The sequence below is a fragment of the Pangasianodon hypophthalmus genome, chromosome 9 (genome assembly GCF_027358585.1).
Source record: "Pangasianodon hypophthalmus isolate fPanHyp1 chromosome 9, fPanHyp1.pri, whole genome shotgun sequence".
Taxonomy (NCBI): Eukaryota; Metazoa; Chordata; class Actinopteri; order Siluriformes; family Pangasiidae; genus Pangasianodon; species Pangasianodon hypophthalmus.
In genome coordinates, this window is record NC_069718.1 from 6,723,048 (window position 1) to 6,747,802 (window position 24,755).

The 24,755-nt window shown below is 39.8% G+C and overlaps 2 protein-coding genes across 7 annotated transcripts in view; both read left to right on the top strand.

The window, feature by feature from the left end:
• Nucleotides 1-2,541: 2,541 nt before the first annotated feature.
• LOC113547149 (histone-lysine N-methyltransferase PRDM9-like) lies at nt 2,542-14,685 on the top strand. Of its 3 annotated transcripts, none has more exons than XM_053237279.1 (8): nt 2,542-2,707; nt 5,747-5,775; nt 6,131-6,311; nt 6,396-6,506; nt 6,921-7,192; nt 9,746-9,813; nt 11,386-11,576; nt 13,225-14,685. In XM_053237279.1, exons 2-8 carry the CDS (start codon nt 5,761-5,763, stop codon nt 14,220-14,222), a joined length of 1,836 nt encoding a protein of 611 aa, XP_053093254.1. In that variant the 5' UTR covers nt 2,542-2,707; nt 5,747-5,760; the 3' UTR covers nt 14,223-14,685. The 3 variants fall into 3 exon arrangements, with proteins under 3 accessions (XP_053093254.1, XP_053093255.1, XP_053093256.1); XM_053237280.1 differs by having other exon boundaries at nt 2,543-2,707; nt 6,131-6,275; XM_053237281.1 differs by lacking the exons at nt 2,542-2,707; nt 5,747-5,775 and having other exon boundaries at nt 6,251-6,275; nt 6,396-6,551.
• Nucleotides 14,686-16,293: 1,608 nt separating this feature from the next.
• Nucleotides 16,294-24,755, top strand: part of LOC113547147 (zinc finger protein 501) — a 37,810-nt gene continuing 29,348 nt past the window's right edge. The window contains exon 1 of one of the 4 annotated variants that reach the window (XM_053237275.1): nt 16,294-16,849. The gene's annotated coding sequence lies outside the window, so the exon portion shown is untranslated. The remainder of the gene's footprint in view (nt 16,850-24,755) is intronic. The other 3 variants (XM_026947382.3, XM_034307223.2, XM_026947381.3) reach the window with 3 other exon arrangements.

Consider the following 24,755-nt stretch of genomic DNA (forward strand, 5'->3'; position numbering starts at 1 on the left):
GCTGTCTGCAACCTGAAGGCCTGTAAATATGTCCCCAGCACATCTTCTGTTCCCTCCATTTACCCCTCATACTGCCCTCTGGGTCAGTTTCTCTCTTTGCATTTTTCAAAACAAAAATCCTCTGAAATCCAAAGATGGGGACCAACTATGTGCTTGCTGACTTGGTAATGACTGTCTTAAAGGATCAAGGTCCGGTTTGGACATTCCTTGTGCTGATTGTGCGACTGTGATTGGCTAATCTGGCCCAATGTCAAACAGGCTCTAAACTAACCGTGACAGCATCCTCAAAATGGCAGTGGCCTGAGTGGGTTTATATAGTGATGTGCAGCCCACAGTACTGAAGCAGGTAGTTGGGTACCCCATTCAACCCAGGGGATGGGCCCTAAACATCACCTCCCCATCACTAAAAGGACCCATGGAGTACAACCATAAGGTCAGGGCCTGGCAGTGGCGCAATTTACAGCAAGAAACATTGCTCACTTGGGCAGTTGGGTAGCAACTTCATCAGAATAGCAGGTGTGGATGACAGTTTCACAGGCGGTTATTGGTTATAAAGTGGTTATTGAAAGTGAGTGATTGAGAGTGAGTGTCAAGGGCCATATTCCATCTTCCTACGTTTTTTCAATTGCCAATGAGCAGAGAAAAAATGGGTTTTATATACACAGGAAATGTGGGTTATGTGTAACATCACCGTTCCCGACTACACTGATGCTTGGTGCTATTGTCAGCACTTGAGGTGAGAACTTTTCATTTTCACCCTGAAACGCTGTTGGTATCTGAGAGGGCATGAGCTCAGTGGAGAGCAGATGTTTATCCTGAGGCATTGTTTGTTATGGACAGTGTCTACTTTGGCACTACGGACTATAACTCCATGGCTAACTCCTGAAAAAGCATGTGTTCCTGCTTATCTAATATAGTTACTTGTTGGGAAATTAATGCAGATGGCACACCAAAGCTAACCTTTAATAATAGTTTTATGGCAAACTAGTATTAAGTAGTTGACTGTTTACTGATTGATCTAAATTAAGGTAATCTGGCAGATTTTAAAGTTAATCAGCAGACTAACAAAGTAAACTAATCACTACAAGTTTTAGCTAGCTAACTAAATAGTAACACAGCCATCTAATTTTAGCAGAAGGATGCTGTCAGTGATATAATTTAACTACCTGCTTCATCTATTCACTATTTTATGTAAAATAAATAATGCACCTGAATCCAAATAGTAAAATATGAACTATTATACACAAACAATATAATGTAACTACCAAGGTAGCTGTCATCAGTGTTAATGTAAGATTACATTTCCTTACCTGATAGCTGAGAAGAATGTCTCCCATGAAGAATTTATATTATTTATTCAGTGTGGAGCCTGTGTGCCAAGGATCTTTTATTATATTCAGAAATAATGTATTTCTGAAGTACGGTGTTGACAGTGGCGATGAGGATAAAGTGAAAACTTTTTCCTGATGAGTGAGACCTGCTCTTCAGATAGAGGGGATTCATGGGGAGGACTACCTCCCACATCCCCAACCCCCTATAATTAAGGTTTTTTGACAGTGTGGTGGTGGGATGCTTTATATACCAGGCTTATGTACCAGTATACACCCTTTTAAACCACCATAGGACAAGTGCATAGCAAATAATCTGTTCTGTCTCTCTCTCTTTCTCCCTCTCTTGTTGAATTAAATAGGCTCATTGCACAAACACTTCTGCATAGTGCTCCTGCATTTCTGGTTCTTTCACTACACTTGCAGTGGTGGTATTTTACAGTCGGTGTCTGTGAGAGCTTCGGAAGATGAACGTCAATAGCGTTTATCCGATATGTAAAAACACTTGCAAAGCCCCCTTTAGCAAGCTGAACAAAGGCTTCAGATGGTATGATCTGTCATACATACACAACAATGAACGGAATAAAAATACATAGTTTAAAGATAACTCATAAATACCTATTATAAATTTGGGAATAATAGTTAGAGAAACATGAAGGACATGTAGGATGAAAGAAAACAATGTTACCGGAGCACTATTTCAAAATGGAAATGCACCGAACACGAGGGGCCCACTGAATTAAAACACAGGCTCCCAACCGTGGTCCCAGAGTCCCCCCTGTCCTGTACATTTTAGTGTTTTCTCTGCCCTGACATACTCACTTCCACTCTGTAACGGCTGTTAATTAGCTGTTAATTGGACCAGGTGCCTGTATATAGTGTGGAAAGAAAGAAACAGTAGAACATGTGCTCTTATACTGTACATCATATTAGAAGGAAAGATCAGAGTTGGACTTATGGTCTTAAGCAGTATTGGTAATATGAATTGGTAATTTAACAATGCAGAATATTTTTAAACTGCTCTAGGTCAGTATAGAGTATACAAAGGGATACAAAGTACAGATAAATTACTTAAAAGAAACAGGATTGTATTACAGGATTTAGTTAACAAACAAACAAACAAACAAAAAAACAACCTTTTTAGGTTACTAGCCAACATTCCAGTCCAGCTGATGGCGGTAATGAACAAATAACTAGTTTGCCAAGGGCCATGGAAGAAGAAGAAGAAGAAGAAGAAGAAGGCGCAGAAGAAGAATTCACAAGAGAAGAAGAAGGCCCTCTCCGTATGGAAATATTTCTGACAGGATTCCTCAGAAAAAAAAAAAAAGTTAGACCTGAAGAGGTTGACAGCAGAAGCTCGCTGAGGTTTTGACTCCAAGGTAAGTGAAGCTGAGTCTCACTAGCCGACCTGCTCAGGTAACTGGCTGTGGTTGAGCCCCAAATGCCTGGCTGCTCCCTATGCAAGTGCCCTACATAAAATATACAACACTGGAGTCTACGCCCTATATAGTGCACTTAATAGCAAACGGGATGCTATTTGGGATTGAACCTTTTGTGAATTTCCCGTTTTAAACGCTTTGGCAAGTAGACTGATTGAAGTAGTTGATAATGAGGAATGCTTAATGTTGAACGAATTTATTCTTGATTGTAAATATCAAAATAAACAAATACAGGAACAATACAAACAAAACAAGTAATCATGTTTTAATCAGGACCACAATGTTTGGTTTCCCCAGTGAATTAAACACCAATAATTTAACAACAACAACATCAGTAATAATAATAATAATAATAATAATAATAATAATAATAATGCCGTCCATTTACACACACACACACACACACACACACATATATCATAGAAAAAAGAGCGATATTCTCAGTGAATCTGATACAAGAGCAATTCAAGTAACATACAGACTTAAAAATCACAGATACATCACTTCATATACTGCAGAACTGTAACACATGGTTGATTCTGGAAAAAAGGTGAAAAAGATCTACATCTTATTGGTAAACGATCACATCAGTCTAAGCAAGGAGGAATAAAGACAGGGTTACAGTACATGAGGATACTGTACTGCAGGTGCAACTTAAAACTGGTTTCTTGTATGACGACAAGAAATAAGAAACTACAACCTTGAGGATGTGATAAAAGAAAACTTTGCATCACGTACAGGGTCACTGAAAAAAATATAACCTCAAAAATATACTGGAGACTAAACAGAAGGAAGCGACGACTAGTGGGAAGAAGAAAGGGAACAGTACCGAGAGAAAAGATCCCTTATAAGCTAGCTTTTAAAATGAGAGGAGGAAATGCAATGTGTTCTTTTCATCAAATGTTGCTCCGTTTTTCTCCAAACATACCTATGGTGGTTATGGGCAGTTTGTGGATTGTGGAGTACTTCATCAGTCCAAAGCACTTGTTTCCAAAATGCCTCTGCCTTATCTAGATGTTGTTTTGCATACTTTAGACTTGAACTTTTGTGATAAGGTTGTAGGTAAGGTTTCCTTCTGATGCAGATCTTCCATGCAAATCATGTTTGTGCAAGCTTTTGTGCAAGTTTGATATTTTTTATAGCCTCCCCCTGCTTTGTTAGGCATCAGTTATATTCATTCATAGTGGTTCGGAAACAAGAACCTGAATGATTTAGAATGGTCCAGTCAAAGAACAGGCGAGAATCTGTGGCAAGACTTGGGGGAAAAAGATTGGGAAAAAAAATCACTATTCACCAATGGTCTCTATCCATTGAATAGATTTTGAGCAATTATACTAAGGAGAATGGGCAGAAATATTGGGATCCAGATGTGTAAATGTGCTGGTAGACACATATCCCAGAAGCTTTGCAGCTGTAATTGCAGCCAAAATGCGTTACAAAATGCAGAAGTGTTTTCACAGAGGGAGAATACTTATGCAAGGCACTCTACACTGATTAACTGTATAGGATATAAAGTAAATTCTCATTACCATACTATTCAGCCTCATTACTGAAAGCCAGTTGTCATTTCTGGAACTTATGTAATTGCTTTAATTATTTAGACCTTACAGATGCTTGAGATTTTAACTGTTAATTCTAAATATTCTTTTTAAGATATACCATAAAACATAAGATAAAAGATAAAAAGTAACACTCTATTTAGTCCAAATATCAAATAATTTGCTTTGAAATAACCTTTTATGTTTTGGCAATGAGAGAAGTGGTGAACAAAGTTAATAATTCATAAATTAACAGTCGTAGACCATTTAGTAAACATGCCTATGACATGTTTAAAATCTGTTTTACTTTTTTAAAATAAACAATCTGCTTTACCATTTCTGGTCAAATGTTTTTACTTTCTGTTGCAGTAATTTTATAAAAATATGAAAAATTAATCAAAATACATCTGCATAATATATCTCGCTATACTTTCAGACCTAGCCATATATGTTCCAAAGCAAAATACATCAAATAATTTACTTTAAATTTTAAATTAAAATTCTAATCTGAATACAAACACTTTTTCAAACTATTGGTGTTGAGCAATGCGTTCTATCACAAGGTCTCATCCATGGTATAATAAGAATGATGTGGGGTAAATTATTACACACACACACACACACACACACACACTTAAAAACAAATAGGCAGCTACGTTCATCATTTCCATAGTGCTCTGGGTTCATACTGTGTGTGCTCCGAATGCAAAACATGGTAAACAAAAACCCCACTAAACTTATTGTTGTGTTGTCTGTCCTTTTGTGTGATCTATACTTTTAGAAAAAAAGGTTAATGTTAATATTCATCTTCACGTTCATTACATCTGGTATGAAAAATATCAATTCAAATGGCCATTTCACTCTGTGTAATCACCTGATATGACTGTCACTGATAGGCTGCGTCAATCTACAGTCTGGGCTAGAAAGAAATCAGCCCCAGGCTCGCTTGTTCTTACCATTCTGTGTATTTTTCTTACAGCTATTGATAGTGCTTTTGCACTGGGTTCCACAAAAGTCCAAAATAATCTGCCTTAAAACATTTGTTAACAGCAAATGATCTGATGTGGTTGCCAAAAAATGAAACATTATATTGATGGGGTGCTTAGTAGCAAGCAGAGAGATAGATAGCACAGTGGCACTTGGGAACAAAATGTGAAAGTAGAGATGTAATTTTGTAAATATAGAAATGTCATGGTTGCTGCAGTGTCCATGGTTACTACTGGTGATTATTTACTTTATTAAATCCTTTATTAGCTGAATACAGAAACCAGAAACCTTTTTCCAGAGATGGTTTTATCTGAACCATTCAGACTGTGTGTTTGTTGTTTTGGTGTCTGTTTTTTTCCCCCCTGTTTTATTTGATATTATATTTTACTTATTTTCATAAGGTGTGTAGATTTATAAAAGGCCTTGGTTATATTTGAGCTTCCTTTCTTTTCAGAATCACGTCTTCTAATGGAGTCACCAGAGGTCAGTGCTCTCTTTTTTTCTGTAATAAATATCTAAAATGTGAGATGGCTATCACTAAATAGTGGCCACAGTCTTTGCTTGTGGTCTTCATCTCTCACTGCCCACATGTCCTGTGGGATCTCCTTACATATACACGTCTAGCACCGTAGAAGTAAAAGCCTATCGCACCACTTGAACTTTGAATTAGAGCAATCGGAAGACATCCATTTAAATTGTAATTCAGGTTTCTTTTGTCAGTGTTCAATTTGGATTTTCATTTGATTCGATTAGTCAGTTTTTTTTTTATATAGTCGACAAATAGTTCTATTATAAAACAAATAATGTTTGTGCTTTCTCTTTGTTCTTTGGCCTTTAGCTTTGTGAGAATATGAAAACTGAGTTTTGCATGACTTCAGATTCAGATGGGGGGACATCAGACTCTGTGAGATTTGTTATCCCTATCCCTGTGGATCAACAGAAGCCTGTAAAAAAAGAAGAACCTGAAGATGAAGGCTATGTCTGTAAGATGACAACAGAGTATTGCTCAGTAAAACAAAGTGTGGCTCAGTAACCCCTTTTAATTTAACTATGCTTAATTTGTGACAGTAACACTCACTTGTTTGGGTTTTGTGGACTTTTAGATGGAGGGCCATCAAGCCCTGTGGAATGTATCATCACTACTGACCAACAGACTGGAGGATTCCAGAGGAAACCTATAAAAGAGGAAGAACCTGAAGATGATGAATTCCTCTGTAAGACATCGTTGTGGAGTTGAATATGATCAAGCAGCCTAAATTGTGATTATTATTCCAACAATAATAACATTCTTATGTAAGACTTGTAAGACTTTGTTTATAAGAAATTGTGAAATGTCATGGTAGTCTGTTTTTCACTTATCACGCTAGTTTCCTTTTTTCCCCCACTTTGCTCACATTCTCTTTCCCCACACATTTCAGTAGCTGCACTCAAATATTAAATACTGTCTAAATGTGGCTTAAGAACTGCAGCACCCATAAGTCCACACTTAGATCACATCATCTCACATCTGCCCACATGGGGTGCCGTGATCGCTCGTTATTGATGGAAATACCTGGCCTTAACTCTTGTTGTATTCTAAAATTATATTTATTTTTAGAATTTCCTTTGTTGTGTCTTCCTCATTCCAGACTGTGAGGACTGCAGATCCTACTTCATCAACAAGTGTGAGGTTCACGGTCCTGCTCTTTTCATCTCTGATACCCCTGTTCCCATGGGGATTGCTGACCGAGCAATACAAACCCTTCCCCTCGGTCTAGAGGTTGGAAAGTCTGACATTCCTGATGCAGGCCTTGGGGTGTTCAATAAGGGGGAGACTATTCCACTTGGTGCACACTTTGGGCCCTATGAGGGAGACCTGGTGGACAGAGAGGAAGCCATGAATAGTGGCTATTCTTGGGTGGTGAGTTAGTTTCGTAATACATATTTCATATTTGCACATGCCAGAATTACTATTTTATTTCTTGTTAATTTTTAACTTCTTGAAATATAAAATAACATTGCATTAATATTTGCAGAACATTTTAATTGTTTTAAATAGTTTGCTGCAGAGGGTGTGTGTACTTCTTTTCAGTTAAAAAAAAATCAACAAAATATGGAATTTGGCAAGGGGTGCCCAAACTTTTGCATGCAAGTGTAAACTGTGTTTTTTCAGCCTGGAGGCACAAAAGAACCAAAGGTCTGGGTCACCTCTTCTCCTCCGGTGACTTATCCTTATATGATGTTAACCTTATATATAGGACACTTTGAGGAGTGTGATGGATACAAGCAAATCTTTAGATGTTTCATAATAAACATCTTCAGCTCAAAAGAAAACATCACCCATAACTCAAAGTATAGTATAGACGATTCAGAAGGTAAAGTATAACCAGTTATCAAAAGTCCTATCATTTCATGCTGTCTACTACTGCTGTCATTCAAAAACCACCTGCAGTGCATTATTGGTGTGCTGAGAAAGTCATTACCTGTGGCTGTATGTCTCACTGAGATGCAGATGAATTCTACAGCAGTGATTCACCCATCAAAATTACTGTGAATTCCTGACAACCCAAATAATGTTTATTTAAAAGGTTTTCTCCCAGAAAGGGAACAAATATGAAAATTAAGCAATATCTTGTGAATGAATACATCCCACTGTGGAAGAAAAGCCGTTATTGTTATTACAGAACTCTGTCTTTCTTTAACACACAGGTTTATATATACAAAGTGCATTCAGAAAATATTCAGGCCACTTTTCCTCACATTACAGCTTCACAGTAAAATGTACATTAATTTTTTTTAGCATCTCTGTGATGGAGGAAAAAGCAATTTGGTTTTCCACAAATTGTTAGAAATTTGAGATGTTAAATTTTTTTTAAAGAAAAAAAAAATTGTTTTAACACTAACGTTGCATCCAGTTCCACCGATCATCCTTGATCACACCTGTGGTAAATTCAGTTGACGTAATTGTCAAAGACACACCTCTGTCTATATTAATCCCCATAGTTTACAGTTCATGTCAGAGCAAAATAACAAATAACATTTTTTTACGTAAACCTCAGAGACAAGATAGTGTTGAGACACAGGTGTAAGTTCTGCAGCGTAGAGGTCTCACTGAACACTGTGGTTTAGATAATTTTTAAATGGAAGAAATTCTGAACCAACAGCACTTTCCCCAAAGCTAGCTAAAGTGAGAAAATAGAAGAAAAGGACTTTAGTCAGAGTAGTGACCAAGAACCTGAATGTCACTTTGATCAAACTTCAGAGGGTCTGTATAGAGGTGGGAGAACCTGCCAGAAGTCCAAACATTTCTGCAGCACTCCATCAATGAGGGCTTTACAGTAGAGGGTCCAGACAGAATCCCTCCTCAGTAAAAGGTACATGACAGCTCTTTTGATGTCTACAAAAACATCTAATACAAAACTCTCATACAAAACATGACTTGGGGTGGCAAACACAAACTGTGTCAGCCTGGAGGAGGCCATCCACCAAAAGTCAGGCTGTTAGTCAGAAAAGCAACCATAAGGTCAGTGATGATTCTGAAGGAGCATATGAAACCCTGTTTGCAGTTTGCTAAAAGACATGTTGGAGACTCCACAAACATGTGGAAAAGATTCTTTGGTCGACATCATCACGTCGAGAGTTACTTTGGCCTCTTGTTTGTTTCTTCTCTGACTGATGCCCTCTTACCCTTTACACACACACACACCCACATACACACACACACAGAAATCTGTGTACCTGTTACTGAGATCCCCTCTGCTGAGCAGCATGGCGAGTTACGATATTCCTGTTTTAAGTATAGATGGCTCTTTTTGTTTGTATAGTTTATATAACTTCAAAAAAGTGGTCCTGGATGTGAAATATGCCTGAAAAAGCACATTTAAGTATGGTTGTCTCAATCAACAGACCAGCTTCGCCTTCATACTCTTTAACAGAACTGTATTGTATGGTGTGTTATATTTGTTCTTGTATCCCTCTTTAATTTAATGGGATTTTGTAGTAAGTGTAATTGTCTAGTCCTCCAGTCCTGAGGAGTTCTAACACTACAGAGTTTAGTATTCTGCCTCATTTGCCGTTGTTCTTCTTTTGGCTGGTCCTGTTAGGGGTCGCCACAACGGATTAGTGGTCCGCATATTTGATTTGGCACAGTTTTTAACGCCTCCCCAATTTTATATGGGCTTGGGACCGGTGCTGGGAGTGCACTGTCGTATGGTTCCCTGTCTGTGAATCGAAACCGGGCCGTTGCGGTGAGAGCACCGTGGCCTAATCACTAGTCCTCCATGGACCCCAGTAGTCTGCCTCATTTAATATACCTTATTAAGATGATCAACTAATTTATGAAAGACTTTCGAACATACATTTCTGGGTGTTCAAACTAATTATACAGGGCTTTGGCCCTCCAGGACCTGAGTTTTATACCTCTGGGTTTGTGTATATAACTCAAATGTATAATATATTATACATTCTTTTGTAGATATCCAGGAGCAGGCAGTGTGAGAAATACATAGATGGCCAGAAAGAGATGCATTCTAACTGGATGAGGTGAGGAATACACTGCAAGTCTGCACTCTCTTGGGTATTTGTTTAGTTGATTTTACAATTCACTAGTGGAAAACATTAGGTTATGCTTATAACCACCGTTCCCAGAAGGAGAGTAAATGAGGTATAATACAGATAATATGGAATACCACTCTTTTGCATGTCTGCCTGAAGACACATCTATTCTTGCCTTTAAGTAACATGATGTACCCCTCATCACCGCTGTCTTCCCTTAGTGCAGCAGGTTGCTTTTCATCAAGCTATGACTACTGTGTAGAGTAACCTAGGCTTATACCTCATTCTTGTCATTCAGCAAACAGTGGATATCTATGTAATCTAACAGTCCCTTTCAGTCAAGTCACTCACTATAACATAGTATGGAATGCATACCCATGCCCCATACAGCTGTGTACTCACAGAGGGGCACCCAAGAACATGAAGTGAGCCACAGATGTAGTCAAAATGACCAGCACTAACAGTGCACAGACGTATGAGTGGAGGCCCACGAGGTTGCCAAACAAACATCTGCCACAGACCTCATCTTGAACAGAGCCCAAGATGTAGTCACCTCTTGTTGAACACTTGTTGAACACGTTGAAACAGTTAATTAGGGGTAGAATTAACTGTTTGAATGAATTCACAAAACAGAACGTGAATACAGAATAAATGCAGGCTTCCATGTTTCAAGAAATCAAGTGGAGTAGAATACAAGGACCTAATCCCAAATGGCAGTGAATTCTAGTTTTCGGTTAAACTTTTAGGCAACATTAGACAGCACTAAAGTGCAGTGTTGCCTGAGAATCACTGAGTATCACCTGACCAAGCACCCCCTATATGTGCTTGTTGAACATTCTGTTGCAGATGTAGTCCACCTTTACTGTTATAATAACCTTCACTCTACTGGGAAGACTTCCCACTAGATTTTCTAATGTTGCTGTTGGGATTCGTGCTCATTCAGCCACAAGAGCATTAGTAAAGTCAGGCACTGATGTCAGGAAGGCTGGCATGTAGATTGTGTTCCAGGTCATAGCTCTTTACAGGCCACTCAATTTCTTCCATTCCACCCTTGGCAAACCATGTCTTCATGGAGCTTGTACAGGGGCATTGTCATGCTGGAACAGATTTGGGCCTCTTAGTTCTAGTGAAGGGAAATCTTAAAGCTACAGCATACAAAGACATTCTAGGCAAAGACATTCTGTGCTTCCAACTTCGTGGCAACAGTTTGGGGAAGAGCCACACATGGCTGTGATGGTAAGGTGTCTGCATACTTTTGGCCATGTAGTGTACCTCAACGATTCTGGAAATAAGAGTCCTCCTCTTCTACTGTTGTTTGCCTGAAGATGTATTAACCAACATCACATGTTTGAGAACAGCCGGTGACAAACACACATGGGTCAGGTTCCATTATGGCTTTTGTTGCATGGACCATTGTAGTGCCATCCAGGCAGGCATTGTGGTGAGGCAACTGACTCAAAGGGAGACATTCTTTCCCCTGCTATGAACTGATCTCTCCTTCTCTCTTACTTCACATTCCATTACCATCCTTTGTTCAGTGTCGATCTCTTTATTTTCCAGGTATGTGAATTGTGCTCGTAATGAAGAAGAACAGAATCTTGTAGCATTCCAGTATCAAGGAGGCATCCTCTACTGTTGCTGTCAACCCATCAAAACCGGACAAGAGCTCTTGATGTGGTACAAAGATGACTACGGCAAACACCTTGGCCTTGCGTTCGACTACCTCTGGAAGAAAAAGTGCTCCTCAAATGGTTATGTACAACGCTGATTTATAGAATTATCCATTACCCTCAGCCCACAGTGGCTATTATAAATGAATACTTCTAACAACGTTTACTCTGACATAGACATCCTTAACTCTTAGACCAGGCAGTAATATACTCAAAGCTTTGCAAATTGCTCTCAAGCTCTGAATTTTCTGCCTTGCAGAACATAACTGACCCATGCTAGATCGTGGCATAATTATATTCCTGAGACAGGAAGAGATGGGAGACATGCTGAAACAGGGGCTCTGCTCTCTGATAGGTATTAGGCAGACCTGAAAGTGGGATTAGACAACATGTTTTAGAGAACTGCCGGTGTCACTGAGAGGTGAGTTCAGGGCCTGTAGGATACCAATAGGGGTTCCAGTTTACCTAGTGGTAGCAGTCTAGGGGTCTTGGACTGAGCACATACACAGAAAAAGACATGACATCTTCTGTACATTCCAGTGGAAACTAGGCCATCAGTAGCAATCTGACAGGTTGGACTGTTTTGGCAACCCATGTAATGAGCTTACCTCTAAATTGTCCTGGGACATGTGTCTTCTCGGGAAGTTTGTCACTTGACTTTCAATTTGACCAAATTTAGGCTTCAAAACTGCACAATGGGAGTCAATGGGCCCATGTAGTCCACTAATATATTCAGTCAATTATTAATACAGAAGAGAAGACATTTCACTGCTTGCAATGTGGGATAAGTTTTGCTTACCAGAATAATCTCAGAACATGCAAGCACATTCACACATGAGAGAAGCTGTGTCAGTGCTCATAGTGTGGATGGAGATTCAGTTATTTAAGTGCATTTAAGAAACACAAGTGCAACACCACAGAGCAGTCAACCTGTGCCACATTATCTTCAAATCCAGAAATATATATCCCTAAATTCAAATCCATATATTATATATTGTATATCTGAACTACTGTATTATTGTCTGTTTCTGCTTTGACAGGTTGACGGCTCCCCACAGCATTGACTAGTGAATGTGTTAGTTCAGGATGGGGAACAGATATGACCACGATAGTCTCAGTGACTTTGATCTTAACTGAACTTTAATATTGACTTGCATGATTATGTACTGCATGGATGTTTGAACATGGAATTAATGTACTGTGCATTTTCCCATCATCGTCGTTTGCCACGAAATAAATAACAGTAAAAAAAAAAAAAAAGTACTAAATGGCCATTTGATTGAAAACAAAAGGTTGGTCTCTGGCTTTTGCACAGTACTATATATATCATGAAGTATTCATATATTTAGTCCACTGCAAGTGACTGTACTGGGTGTATTCCAGCCATAGACCCAGTGTTCCCAGAATAGGCTCCAAATCCATTGTAACCCTGACCAGCATAAAGTGGTTACTGAAGATGAATGATATTAAATGAATTTGTAAATCCGTAGGAAGTTATTACTTCTGTATATTGACCTTGAGTAAAATCCTTTTTTTTGCAGTAGCCTCATGTTGCCAGAAGAGGTCATTTGCAGTTTTTAAAACAAAAGGATTTAACACATATAAAAATGTATATAACACTTTTACAGACTGTCATGACAGTGGTAAAAATATGTGGCAGTTTCTATAACAAGTTAAAACAGTTTGTTTCTCATGAAGTTACTAATACTTTTTATTTTTTATGCTCCAGAAATGAATGATGCCCTGCTGCAACTTTTCTACTGCTCCTGGTGTCCGCTTTCCTACACATCTCAGTTTTATCTTGACAATCACATAAGGAGAAGCCACTCTGAGGAAAATATGAGACTGCTGATATCAAGTGAAATTAAAAATGACAATGTGATACCCACAAGAAGCTCCACTATTCAGCAAACATGGTCTGATACTCTCCACAATAACATCACTCATGGACAAATGCAGAAAGAACTGTATCACTGCTCAAAATGTGGGAAGGATTTTATTTCTGTCTATAATCTCAGTAAGCACCAGTGTGTCCATGCAAGAGAAAAGCCATTTCCCTGCACACAGTGTGGAAAGACTTTTACCTACCAACGTAATCTCGGACAGCATCAGCGCATTCACACAGGAGAGAAGCCGTATCACTGCTCGCAGTGTGGAAAGAGTTTTAATAACGGGAGTAATTACAGACAACACCAGCGCATTCACACAGGAGAGAAGCCGTACCACTGCTCACAGTGTGGAAAGAGTTTTACTAACCAGTGTCATCTCCGACAGCATCAGCACATTCACACAGGAGAGAAGCCGTTTCACTGCTCACAGTGTGGGAAGAGTTTTAATCAACAGAGGTATCTTGAAAGACACAAGAGCATTCACACGGGAGAGAAGCCGTATTACTGCTCACAGTGTGGGAAGAGTTTTAATCGACAGAGTCATCTCCAAACACACGAGCGCATTCACACGGGAGAGAAACCGTATCACTGCTCACAGTGTGGGAAGAGCTTTAATCAACAGAATGATCTCCAAAGACACCAGCGCATTCACACAGGAGAGAAGCCGTATCAGTGCTCAGAATGTGGGAAGAGCTTTATTCAGCAGAGTGATCTTCAAAAACATCAGCGTGTTCACACAGGAGAGAAGCCGTATCACTGCTCACAGTGTGGACAAAGATTCACTTCTGTAAATTCATTTAAGACTCATAAATGCACCAATGTAGACCAGACAATTTAAAGTAGAACAAATAGCATGATTAGCTTAAATTATATATCAAAGTAGTAAAATTTAGCTATATTGATCTCAAATTAGCAACAATGATACATGCTTGGGACAATATAATATAGTACACAAATTTTACAGCATAAAAGGATATTTATGACAAAAGTTCTTCAGCAGCTGTGCAAGCACTGAGGTTCTGAAGCTGTAGTAATTGGAGTAATGAGAGTGGAGACGAGCTCTTTATACCTGGGGTTCCTCAGTTGTTTGCAACTAGCAATGCAAAGAGATTTAACATTCATTTATGTTAATGCTGAGTGATGAAGTTTTTAAGTATAATTTCTGTCACAAACTTCAAAGTCATATATCTGTAGTATTTTATGTTCCTTGAACAAATTGGGCTTGGATGTATTATTTCTCCTGTTTCTCCTTTTAATTTCAAAACTACTACACATAAATAAATGTACATATATTTATTTCATATGACGTTTCTCCTGTATATTAACCGTTTGTATAAGCTTGTTTTGTATTTCTTCTTCTTATTATTTTTTTGGCTAGCATGGAGCAGAGATTTTTTTTTTACTCAGTTCACCATTTATCATTGCTGTTTTTGTGCAATAATGTTTGTGCAAGACTTTCATAAAAGAATGTAACAAAAAAAACATGATCTTAAACAGTATTATTTCTTATCTGGATCAATTCTGACAGGGATGGTGAGAATCACCTGTATACTTTTTTTGTGTATGTGCGCATGCATGGCAAATACTTCAAAGAAAGACCCTTTGCATTGCTAGCCTTATTAGCTTCACTCACTGTGTTGTTCACAAGTTAGCTCTATGAACTGGTCTGTGTTGTTGCTAAGTAGCAGCACTCACCTGTCATGCTCCTGCCAGCTTGGCTACTTCCTCTCCTCTGAGCATTTCACTTCCCCCACTGTCTAGCTGACCAGCAGGCCTATGAATATGTCTTGTTAACTTGGTTGAGCGGGTCTCAAGTCAAGTAGATTTTTTTTATTGTCATTAAAACTGTATACAGTGTACAGTATGCAGTGAGATGAAATAATGTTTCAGCTCTGAATCTGCTTTTGGTGTGAGCCCTGGGTTTCTCCTGTGAAGATTGCATTTGTTGTTAAAAAGGATAAACCAACATGAAGACCAGAGAGCTGTCTTCGGGAGAAGAATCAAGCCACTCTGAAGCTGAGAAAAGAGGGATAGAGAAAGTAGAGAAAGGGATAGAGATGGAGAAAATAGATCAGAGCCATTGCACAAGCATTGGGCATAGCCAATACAACAATACAAAAATTTATCCTGATAAAGAAAGAAACCAATGGTGTACTAACAACCAGATATTGCACAGGTGAGTCAATGAAAACAACAGCAGTTGCTGACAGAAACGTGAGAGCTGTGAAGAAAAACCCAAAAACAACAGTGACATCACCAGCAACCTCCACAGGGCAGGGGTGAAGGCATCACAGAAGAAGACTTTGAGAACAGAACCACAAGATACAAACCACTCATTAGGAGTAAGAATCAGAAAGTCAGAAGAAATACAGAGATGATCCACAAAGGTTCTGGAAACAAGATTAACCTCTACCAAAGTGATGTTGCATGGATGCTTCTGGAATGGGCTCACTAATCTTTACTGATGATGTAACTCATGATGGTAGCAGCAGAATGAATTCAGAAGTCTACAGAAACATCCTCACTGCCAGTTTACAGAGAAATGCATCCAATCTAATTGGGGAGAACTTCATCATGCAGCAAAACAATGACCCAAAACAAAGTCCAACATAACAAAGGACTTCATCTGGGGGAAAAAAGTGGAAGGTTTTAGACTGGCCAAGTCAATCACCAGACCTTAACCTCATATAGCATGCATTTCACACCCCATCCCCCTCACTCCCCCACCCAAAACAAACAAAAACTGAAAGAAGCTGCACTACAAGCCTTTACTATCTGCTCCTACTATCTGGTCTTATCTGCTCCTATACTTTTGCTCACCTAAAAATTGTGTGGTCTTCCACCAGAGGTGCCATGTTCTAAGTTGTTTAACACATCTAGATGTAAATATCAGGAAATGAAAGCTGAAATTCTGATCTGTCGTCTCATATTCATCTTTTGATCTCAAACACAAATGCCTTCAGTGTATAGCAAAGATGAAAGAATTGGCTTTGCCATTCCAATATTTTCGGAGGGGACTGTATCGCTTGACGAGTGTGCTCCTGGCATGAAGAAGGGGCCAATATGGATGGGCGAGAGGTGAACCCGCTGTTTGTCTTATCTACTGCGTGTTTTTTGACCTACTGTGCAAAGTCAGTCATGATGACGACTTTCAGTTCAACCAAATTTCAGCTTCAAAAGCCTCACAATGGGAGTCAATGGTGCCATGTTGTCCACTCATACTATATACATTATACTGTACAGTCATTGAACTGGCCTCATGCTCCAGCCCAAGTGGTGGCGCTAATGAGCCCAAATGTTGATTCTCTAACAGCTAGAAAACAAAGCTGAGAAGGATTGCGATACTGTCTGATTGAGTTAATCCTCTATGCATAAAAATATTTCTGACAGGATACCACAGAAAAAAATTTAGATCTGAACAAGTTTCGAGTAGAAGCTTGTTGAGGTTTTGCTTTCACGCCTGAGGTAAGTGAAACTGAATCTTACTAGCTGTAACTTGTAAGCTAAATGGTTGAATTCCAGTTGGCTCGCTAGTCCCTATATATGTGCACTACGTAGAACACGAACCAATGACGTCTGCGCCCTATGTAGTGCACTTGTAATAGCAATGAGAAGCCATTTGGGATGAAGCCTTCGTCAAAGGTTTCAGTGCTAACCACTATTACCGTAAATTGAGATTATTCTCATTTAAACACTTGGGCAAATAGGTTAATTGGATAGCTTGCTAATGATGGATTGGCCCGAATTAGCCTGGTTAGCTCACATTGTCCTGACCTAATGCTGAACATTGAATGAATTTATTCTCGGTGGTAAAAAAAAAAAAATATCAAAACAAAGACCCGACTCAAGCAAAGTCTTGTCTTAATCAGGATCACAATGCTCAGCTTCTTCATAAACACTTATATTTAAACAATTAGATAATATTCTTTGGTCATGAATAGCTAATCTGTGTTTGTTGGTCTCGAGCTCAGTTTTTATATGGATTAACTGTGTGTTTACATGCTGTGGTTTGTTTGTTTATTCTGCGGTTTCACATTCGCATATTCGGACTTTTTTAAAATCCTGAGACTACATTGATTTTTATGGAGACCTGCAATAGCTAAGAGACCTAAGGGACTATCTACAATTACATTAGGGTCTGTTTTCCTCAAAGTAATCAAAAGCCCTATTCAGACTGGATTAGTTTATCAGGGGGTAGTTTATAATACAATTTTTTACTCTTCTCCTCGGTGATACAACTCCCGCATCAGAAATGACCACAGGAGGAGTGAGTTTCCAGCTGGTTGTATTTTCAACAAACCCGGGTGTTTTTGCATCACATGGTTACATGATCGTGCTCCGTTCATAACAAAGTTCATTCAAGTGGTCGAGAAGGGACGCTGACTCTTATTTCAGTTTGGAGTGAACCATAGTTCCAATGACAATTTGAAAATACAATAAAACAATCACAAAGTATATGAGAAGCGTCCATTTTTTTGTTTCGCAGCTCGGGAAGTGTTTAATATCTGGGTCATTAATTTGTGCGTTCCAAGAATAAATATGGCGGGTTGCAGTTGTCAAACATTTATTTTTTTTTCCCAAGATGAAATCGACATACAAAAACACATACCTGTGACGTGTATGGGATGGGAATAAGATTATCAGATGATCGCCAAGTTTGGCGAAAAACATAATTTTTTTCAGAGGAGGACTGAAAGAAACACCAACATGGTCGATCGAGATGGAAGTAAAAAAGCAGAGTATCCTTGTAAAATAGGAAATTACCTTAAGACCCCAAATTTAATTCTGTCCAAATAAGGCTAATGTAATTCATTTTATTTATGTAATTAGCATGTACCAGCATTTTTATTTTTTTTTATTTTATTTTTTTTTTTTTACAAGATGACAATTTTATTGAGATGGGTAAATTGTATCTACTGTATCCTTAGTATCTCTTGCAACATAATTGTACTACTGGTGTGATTTATAAAGAATGTCCAGAAAATTGTTTTTGCAAAGAGCCAAAAAAAAGCGTTATGATACACATACAGAATGTATAATTTTAGGGGAAAAAATCCAAATACTCCAGGTGGTAAATCATACATAATAGAATCAGTACTGGACACCATTGCTAGATACTACTACATGTTAGTTTTGACAGCTTAACTGTTGCAAAATTTTAAAGAATTTTTATTTGGAAAAAAGAAGTTTCCAAAAGGTCAAGCGAAATGCCTCAAAAAGAAATGCAATATTATTGAGTTCAGTAACTTCAGAACAGTCAGCAACCTGTACAGTATTATGCGCCTTCTCTAGAATACACTACAGAGGTTGTATATTCTAAACACATTGCTTCAAAAAAAGATCTCTGGAATATACTGTGCCTCTGGACACCATCTCACAAGACCTCCTCACCTTCATCATTTTTATTGTGAACAACTCCATAACATCTGTCCATGCACTGACCGCCTTCAAGACATTTTTATACCCATCTCGAAGAAGCCCACTCTGGATACCTCAGACTGAATAGTGTGATTATGAATCATGTCTCTTCTGTAACTGTATACTGTGTGGTCAGACGTTGTTAAGTGTGTTGAAAGGAACTTAAATATGAGCATCAGAGTCATTTCTGATTTCATTAGCATTTTAAGTCTATATTATCAAAGTGACATTATCGACTGTTCAGTGATTGAGACTTGATCTGATACTGTTTTTAGCAAGTGTAGTCTTTAAGCTATCCAAGTAAGAACATCCATAGCCATATTTAGGCTGTCCATGTGATACCATCCACATTTTTGGGTGAAGGAGGCTCCAAGCAGAAGTAAAGCATCAAGATGGATCAGGCAGGTCTGGAGGGCTGGAATCAGGATCACTGGTATCTCATCAGGAAGCAGGAGTAACATGTAGAGAGAGATAGAGAACACAGAGTATTGGGTATGTTTTTGTCCTGTAATGCTTAAAGAAGCTGTACATTGTTTGCAGAGGGCTGTGAGGTGACTGAACATCCCAGTTTACCAGATTACTCTATGTACATGAACCCTCCAGATCTGCACCTTGACCTAAGAGAAAAGCTGTTAACAAAAGGCTTCAAATAGATTTTCAGCCTAGACTTGAAGACTGTGTCTGAGTCCAGAACACTAATTGGAAGGCTGTTCCATAACTGTGGGGCTTTGTAAGAGAAAGCTCTGCCCCATGCTGTAGCCTTCATTATTCTAGGAACCAACAAAGAGCCTGCACAATTTGATCAATGCAGGCTTGGTGGATCATAAAAGACCAAAAGTTCACTCAGGTACTGAGGTGTGGGACCATTCAGTGCTTCATAGGTCATTAGTAGTATTTTATTAGCAATGTGAAATTTTACTGGGAGCCAAAGCAGTGTGGATAAGATAATGGTGATGTGGTCATATCTCGTGGTTCTAGTAAGGACTTTGTCTGCTGTATTTTGGACTGACTGATTTGGCTTGTTTATGCACCTTCAGGAGCATCCAAACAGTAAGGCATTATAGTAGTACAACCTAAAGGTAACAAAAACAAGAACTGTTTTTTTCTGCATCATGTAGTGACATTATATTTCTTATACTGGTAAGAGATGAAAAAAGGCAATCGTAGTAATATTATCTACATGAGTTTCAAATGAGAGACTGGAGTCAATAATCACACACACTGCTGCACATGGTGTAACTGAAAGGTCTTCCAGGGTTACTACTGTTATTTCTGTCTTGTCAGAATTAAGTGGGAGGAAATTACTCTGCATCCAGTGTCTTATGTCCTTTACACATTCCTTAACTTTATTAAGCTGCTTTGCTGAAACATATAACTGCGTGTCATCAGCATAACAGTGGAAGCTAATACCATGTTTACGAATAATTGTGTCCAGAAGTGGCATATACAGAGAAAAGAGCAGTAGGCCTAAAACAGGCCCTTGTCGAACACCAAACTATATTTTACTATGCCTAGAAAAGTCACCATTTAGCTGCATCTACAAACTGATAACGATCAGTCAAATAAGACCTGAGCCAGGAGAAGGCCGTTCCATTAACTCCAAGAACATTTTCTAGTCTGTTTAGGAGAATATTATGAGCTATGGTGTCAAAAGCTCCACTAAGGTCAAGCAACGAGACACAGCTCTGATCAGAGGCTAGTAGTATTTCATTTACCATTTTAACCAGTGCTGTCTCAGTACTGTGATCAGGCTTAAAGCCTGACTGATAGATTTTATGAATATTGTTCCTATGCAAGTACAAGGGTCCCTGGAAGGCTAGTGGATAGGCCACAGCGCTCTCCCCGCTGCGGCCTGGGTACGATTCCCGGCCAGGGAACCAACCCCAGTCACTGGGGTTGCGCACAACCGTGCGCGCTCATTGCCGGTCCCAAGCCTTGATAAAATTGGGGAGGGTTGTGTCAGGGAGGGCATACAGCATAACAACTGTGCCAAATCAAATACATATGTGGACCAGTGATCCGTTGTGGTGCCCCTAACGGGAGCAGCCAAAGGAGGAATAACATTCCTATGCAAGTATGAGCCTAACTGCTGTGCTACAACCTTTTCTAGGATCTTGGAGATAAAGGAGAGGTTTGATATTGGCCTATAGTTGGACAGTTGACAGGGGTTGAAGTCATTTTTTTTTTTTAATCAGGGGTTTGATAACTGCTAGTTTAAAGGATTTATGTACATAGCTAATGCTAAGGGAAGAATTGAATATTTTTAAGGGTGGTTTGATAGCTTCTGGGAGTATCTGTTTGAGGAAATGTATAGGTAGGTGAGCTAGTACACGTTGATTTTGAAGAGAAAATTAGTGAAATTAGTTCAGTCTTGTGGAGGGGAGTAAAGGATTCTAATTGCTGATCTGCAGTGGTTGTCATCTACATGGTCAGCTATCAGATTGTCTGAATTTTTGCTTAATATTTTCAATTTTGTCATTGAAAAAATTCATAAAATCATTGTATTATGTACCGGTGGTATGCATGCTTCTGTGGTGATTTTGTTCCTAATTAACTAGTTAAATAAGAATTATTGTATTAAATAAGAATATGGGATTTTTTTTTGGGGTGGAGAGGGAGGGTGCTGATCTAGCAGTGCTAAGAGCATTTCTATAGCTAATAAGGCTGTCTTTCCATGCAATTTGGAATACTACCAGTTTAGTTTGATGCTATTTACATTTGCGAGTGTGATTGTTATACCAGGGTGTTAGTTATTTCTCTCTAATTATTTTTATTTCAGGTGGGCTTATATTATCTAGAGCATACTTATTTGGTCTAATCTAAGTTTCTGTTAATCCCAGTACATTAAATTCCTCATCAGTAACAGTTTCATTTACAATAAGTGCTTTAAATATAAGCAATCTAATATTTAACAGTCCTAGCTTCAGATCAAAGGTGCTGGCTGTGTATTCAGTATGATCTAATTTTATGTTAATTAGGTTACTAAAACAAACTTTGAGAGTTTCTACATTTTTGTTTAGCTTGGGGAACAGACGCAGTATCAATATGGTGGAAGCTGATTGATGACTCAAGGCAGCTAGCATTTATCCTGCTTGTCTGCTCCCTGGCCTTGGCTCTTACTTTATTGCGATATCTTTTTATCACCCATCGCTACGCTATATAAACGGAGGTTTCTGTATAGAGTTAAAAATATTAAAGCAAATATACAGAGCTGTGCAGTGTTTAGAGTTACTATGTAGTGTGCAAAAAATTGTTTTGTGCAAACTGTTTGTGTATGTGTGTCTGTGTGTGAGGTAGGGTAATATGCAGACTCTAGTGCCTTTATTCAGTAGCTGGATTGCTTGAGGGTAGAAACTCCTCCTGAGTCTCTCTGTGTTGGTCCTCAGGATTCTGTAGCACTTCCCTAATGGGAGCACTGAGAAGATAATGTTTCTCGGGTGGTGAAAGTCTTTTACAATTCTTCTGGCCCTGGTCTTGCATTGCTGGTTGTAGATGTTTGTAATGCAGGGGAGAGAAGTCCTGATGGCCTTCTCCACTGCCCTCACCACTCTGGACTGCACCTTCTGGTCCTTGGCCGTGGTGCCTCTGAACCAGTTAGTAATGCTCCCGGTGAGAAGACTCTCCACAGCCCAAGTGCAGAAAGCCTTCAGCACCCTGTGAGAGATCTTGAACCTGGCCAGACGTCGTAGATGGTAGAGACGCTGGTGCGCCCTTGTCACCAAGCTATTTGTGTTTGATGTCCATGAGAGGTCTTCTGTGAGGTGGACCCCAGGGTATTTAAAGCTGCTCACCCTCTTGACTGTGGCCCCATTCATCAACAGGAAGCAGTAGTTCCTCACCTACTTCTTCCCCTAGTCAATAATTATCTCCATAGTCTTGGTTACATTCAGGGAGAGATATTTTGGTTACATTCAGGGAGAGATATTTTGACACCATGTGCAGAGGATGTTCACTTCCTCTAAGTAGGCCTTCTTGTCGTTGTTGGTGATGAGGCCTACCACCACTGTCGTCGTCGGTGTACCACTGTAGGGGGCTGAGGATGCAGCCCTGAGGGGCTCCAGTGCTGAAGGTGAGCCTGGAGGCGGTGTGGTTTCCCATCCTGACCACCTGGGGGTGTCCAGTCAGGAAGTCCAGAATCCAGTGGAGTTCAGTCCTAGATTCTGGAGCCTTTTGCAGAGGTGTGAGGGGACGATGGTGTTAAAGGCAGAGCTGTAATCCACAAACAGCATACGCACATAGTTTCCTTTCCTCTGGTCCAGGTGGGAGAGGACATTTTGTAGGGTGTGGTTGATGGCGTCATCTGTGGACCTGTTGGACCGGTATGCAAACTGTAACGGGTCTAGGCAGCTGGGGAGGAAGGAGCAGACATAGTCCCTGATCAGCTTTTCAAAGCACTTCATCACTATAGAAGTGAGTGCTACTGGATGCTAGTCATTCAGGGAGGCATGATGGGCGGTTTTGGGGACAGGAATAATGGTGGTGGACTTAAAACATGTGGGGACAACACTCTGGTTGAGGGAGAGGTTAAAAATGGTGGTAAAGACTGGTGCTAATTGGTTAGCACAGACTTTTAGGACACTTCCTGGGATGATGTCTGGGCCACATGTTTTTCTGGTGTGAACTTTGTGTAGCACCTTCTTCACATCCAGCTCTGAAATGACCAGTCTTTCCTCTTCCCCAGCTAGACCTGATGGTTCATACTCATGGTTTTCCTGATCTGTGCGGGTAACCTCAATCTGTGAATAGAAGATGTTCATTTCAATGGCTAGGGAGGAACTGCCATTATTAATGGCAGGGAGCTTGAGTTTTTAGTCTGTAACAGTTTGCATGCTCTGCCACAGATGCCTAGAATCTGCCTGCTCAAACTGGGTCTCAATCTTGTCCCTGTATTTCCTTTTGGCTTCCCTCACCATTTTCCTTAGGTTGTAGGAAGCTGCTTTGTATTCATCCATATTGCTGGTCTGCAGCCCTGCATTGTAGGCAGCTGTACGCGTGTTCAGAGCTTTCTCCACGGATCATGCGTTGATTTTACCTCTGGTATGATTTACAATGGCAGAAAAGCATCACAGAAAATTCACAGAAAAGCTATATCTAACCACTAACAAAGATCTGTGGCTGATTCTTTAAAAACTCGCAGATCTGCTTCCATTCGGTGGTTGACCGCTTTCTAACCTCTTTCCATTTCATTGCCATTGACACCCACACTGATTAAGTACATCAGTGAATCATTGGACAGGGCCCTCCCCATCCTCCATGTGTCCCTGATGCAGAACTGACATTGACAGCCTAGGCAATGCCTCCCCAGCCAGTGCTGTGCATATCCCACACCGTGCTTCACTACTCCAGGACCCATCCAGAAACATTTCCCTTAACAATGTCTAAAATATGTCCTGTTTGTCCCTGGACATAGTGGATAGGTGAGGTTAGTGCTAACTGCTGCCTCCACGCTCTGCTTTTGATCTTGGAATTTAATAGTGATGGGCACTTGCGGATAGTCATAAATGTTCCGGTGCACACACCTCACGTTCACCTGGCATGCTCTCTCCAATGCCAAAACTTGAACCAGGCTTTGGTGGATGGAGGTTTGATTACAGTCTGAAACTACCAATGCATGGTATGTACTGCCTTAAATACTTACAGGTATCCAGTATTTCCCAGCTTGATTGGGGAGGCCTATGTCTTGTTGGGGAGCTGAACCAGTGCCCCCATTTGCATCAAGTGATTTGTGTTCCCTGTAATGCCAACACATCTGCCCAGGCCTTACCCCTGCACCTTTGGGCTCCTGAGAGGTCCCCTGTGTAGAAAAAGAGAGAGAGAGAGAGAAAGAGAGAGAGAGAGAGAGGGGTGTCCCTCCATCAGCAGACACCTCTGACAAGCGTCTCTGAGCCACCCTCATCAAGGTTCAGAATCCTCATACTCCAGCTGATTTTCTAGGGGGAGCTGGGCTTCCCCT

Coding starts and splice junctions, on each gene's coding strand:
- LOC113547149 (XM_053237279.1), top strand. Junction 6,507..6,920: donor TGAAGATGATGAATTCCTCT/GTAAGACATCGT, acceptor TCCTCATTCCAG/ACTGTGAGGACTGCAGATCC. Junction 9,814..11,385: donor ATGCATTCTAACTGGATGAG/GTGAGGAATACA, acceptor TTTATTTTCCAG/GTATGTGAATTGTGCTCGTA.